Source organism: Neomonachus schauinslandi, chromosome 10, assembly GCF_002201575.2.
Source record: "Neomonachus schauinslandi chromosome 10, ASM220157v2, whole genome shotgun sequence".
NCBI classification, from domain to species: Eukaryota; Metazoa; Chordata; class Mammalia; order Carnivora; family Phocidae; genus Neomonachus; species Neomonachus schauinslandi.
Window position 1 is genome coordinate 123,560,896 of NC_058412.1, and position 3,607 is coordinate 123,564,502.

Here is a 3,607-nt window from a genome sequence, read left to right on the forward strand (position 1 = left end):
TTATATTAGTCACCATACAATACATCATTAGTTTTTGATGTGGTGATCCATGATTCATTGTTTGTGTATAACACCCAGTGCTCCATGCAGTACGTGCCCTTTGTGAAAGGACCTTAACAAGACCTAGAGAGAGGAAAGACATAACAAGGACAAGATTAGGGGATGAAAGGGGTGTAGATTTGAAAACGCTACCTGGTCCTGGGGTGGGCGTGGTTGGGAGGTACTTGGATATCTGTCATTGGAATACACAGTGCAAGGCTGGTCACAGCATGCCTTTACTTGGCCCTCCTTCCCTCTCTCCTCCTCTGAGCTGTGCCTGGTCAAACCCAGCAGTCCTCAGCCAGGACTCACCCATCATCCTGCCAGCAGCATGAAGCCTGTGCTGTCTCTGCAGCTTCTTCTGTTGATTCACTTAACACCACAGCAGGTGCCTGGGAGCCCCAAGGAACATTTGATGAGTAGGTGCTGGGTCTGGGCTCCAGGGCCAGCGAGGTGGGGGGCGGGGAGCAGCTTCTATAGAGATGAGAGGATCTGAGGGCTGAGGATAAACATTGTGAAAAAATACAGTATCATGTTCAAGGGTCCAAGTTTTATTGTCAGTAAAATCCAGGTGTGAATCCCTGCTGTGTGCTTCCTGCGTGGTTCTGGACAAAGTGTCTGGGCCTCAGATTTTTTTTTTTTTTAAAGATTTATTTATTTATTTTAGAGAGCGAGAATGAGAGAGAGAGAGAGTACATGAGAGGGGGGAGGGTTAGAGGGAGAAGCAGGCTCCTTGCTGAGCAGGGAGCCTGATGCGGGACTCGATCCCGGGACTCCAGGATCATGACCTGAGCCGAAGGCAGTCACTTAACCAACTGAGCCACCCAGGTGCCCCTGGGCCTCAGATTTTATCTTTGCAATGGATATAATGACACTGGGACAGTTGGGAGGAGAAACTGAGATAATGCATGTACACACAGAGCACTCTTAATGGACCATGATAAACGCTCCATAAGAATTAACTGCTGTAAATGTTATCAGCCTCATCATCCAGTGTATTCTTGCTGCCCTAGTTTCTTCACGGATGCTTGCGCCAACTTTTCAAGCAATAAAACAGAGAGGAGGGGTGCCTGGGTGGCTCAGTTGGTTAAGTGTCTGACTCTTGGTTTCGGCTCAGGCTGTGATCTCCCCATGAGATTGAGCCCCGCATAGGGCTCTGTGGTCAGCAAGGAGTTTGCTTGAGATTCTCTCTCCTTCTGCTTCTTACCACCCCCAAAATAAATAAATAAATCTTTTTTAAAAAGAGAGGAAAATTAAGTTGGTAGAACTCAAGCTGGAACCTACACAATCTCTGCCTTGGAGAATGTTTGGGAGAGAAGGAAAGAAAGTCTTAAAATGTATTCCTTACAATTTAAACATTCAGAGGTACCTGCACAATTACCAGTGACCAGCATCAGTGACAAAGTACAGAGCCCATCTCAGCAGCCACCACAGCCCAGCTCAACCTAACAAGAGCGCTGACCATGGTTACGTTGACCTTAACCAAAGCCAAATGGGAAATGAACTATTATCCATCGTACCTGCATTCTTCTATGGGGAGAGCATCCTCAGAATACTGAGGGCTCAGAAGAGGAAAGTTTGTACTATTTCAGGTGTCTAGGGAGGCAAGTTCCTGTTTTAGGGGTCTCAGAGAAGGCACACAGATTTGTAAGACTGAGGGAGGTCAAGCTAGATGCAAGAGAATGAGGGCAGAATTAATTTGGAGAACCAAGGGCTAAAATTTGGAGAAACACAAAAAGGGCTCCTGAAAGACTGGTAAGTCTTTGTGAGTAAGACTGGGATCACATACCCAGAAAAGGACACAAAACTTGAGAAGATCCATCTCTCTGAGATCCTTGGCTCACAGACTCCTTCCTCACACTGTTCCATTGATCCCCAAGCTCCTCCCCAAAGTGGGGATCAGTTCAAATTTCTTGCACGGATCTAGTGACCCACGGGATGACTGGGAGATCAGGGTGAGTGCTGCATACTGGTCTCTGCTAAATTGTCAACAGCTTGGGCCTTGGCTTTTTTCTCTGGTGTTACTTGCTGTTACAACTACAGCCCCAGCTTCATTCATCACTTGTTCCCTCCCGGTCAGTATGATGTCCTATGGACCCCCTTCTAATTGCAAATACTTGCAAAGCAATAAGTCAATAGGGCTTATAGAATGTTCCACCTACGGCATTTGCCCCAAAGAAAGGACAAGTCACAAGGTACAAAAATTAGGGCCTGGCTGGGCTTTGATAAAGGGGCTAATTGTACCTATCCTTAATGCCTTGTAGTTCAGGAACAGAGAGAAGGATTTGAGTTGGAGCCCTGCAGCAGGATCTCCTGGTGGAGGTGGTCTTGAGTTGGACCTGAGTACTGAGGGATGGGGGAAATAAGATGTTAGCATGAAGATGCTTATTCTTCTCTAATAATAGGAAGTGGGGGCATCCTGGTGCTCTGGCTTCCTTATCAGAAGAGACCTGGGGGGATGCCTGGGTGGCTCAGTCAGTTAAGCGTCTGCCTTCAGCTCAGGTCATGATCCCAGGGTCCTGGGATCGAGCCCCGCATCAGGCTCCTTGATCGGCGGAGAGCCTGCTCTTCCCTCTGCCTGCTGCTTCCCCTGCTTGTGCGCTCTCTCTCTCTCCCCCCTCCCCCGACAAATAAATAAATAAAATCTTTAAAAGAGAGAGAGAGACCCAGGAAGAAAGAGAAACCAATCTTTGCACCCCATTCCAACATACCCACCCTCAACCCCATGAAATAATTTGTGATTTGGGTTCTAATATTCTGATGCCAGTATCTTCAGTACTGTGTGGTCTTCATCCTTTCCCAAAATCTTCCTTCCCCCTCATTCTTCCTACACACAAATAGTACATGTTAGGTCGATCCTAGGATAAACTATGTTGTTAGTCAGAAGTTGTACAACTTGCTTGGGACTACACAATGAGTCCGTGCAAATGCACCTACACACCCCTCTCTTGCTCACTACACACTGTTCATTCCCTTGAACTGGACCCAACTACAGTCTATGAGGTATTTGATCTGCAAGGATGGTGAATCACCAATGGGTGCAGGGTGCTGCTGACCTCTGTCTCCAATCCCAATACCCAAGCCTCGGTTTTCCCTGCCAAGAACTCAGAGAAAGGCAGCAGCTAAGGACAAAATCTGATTCCACCTCCCTATGACCACAGGAGGAAGAGCAGTGTGGCTGGTTTTCTGGCAGTTACCTAGGCTTTGGGAGTTCTGAATGCTACGCCAGTCTGTTATTTAGGCCCTTCTCTTTCCTGTTCTGTGTTCCAGGGAATATCTTGGAACCCCCACCCTGCAGATCGGATCCTGGAAACTGTACTCAATTCTGTACATTGCAGGAAGATTGCCAAAACGGACTTCAGTGCTGTTCTTCCTTCTGTGGGATAGTCTGTACATTAAACGACAATATAAATCATGACAGGTAAGGGGCTTCTCGTGCCCAATTCTGACCCAGCTGCCTTGGGGAGCTCAACAGAAGAGTCTCTTACCAGCCCCTACAGTGGGTCTATTTTTCTAACATTCTCCTTCTCTTTGCCAAGAATAATTTTCTTTAATGCCCTGAATAAAA

The 3,607-nt window shown here is 47.2% G+C and overlaps 1 protein-coding gene across 1 annotated transcript; it reads left to right on the forward strand.

Annotated features, from left to right (window-relative positions):
* Window positions 1-370: 370 nt before the first annotated feature.
* Window positions 371-3,464, forward strand: WFDC13 (WAP four-disulfide core domain 13). Its single transcript, XM_021689287.1, has 2 exons — window positions 371-458; window positions 3,310-3,464. Exons 1-2 carry the CDS (start codon window positions 371-373, stop codon window positions 3,462-3,464), a joined length of 243 nt encoding a protein of 80 aa, XP_021544962.1.
* Window positions 3,465-3,607: the final 143 nt, after the last annotated feature.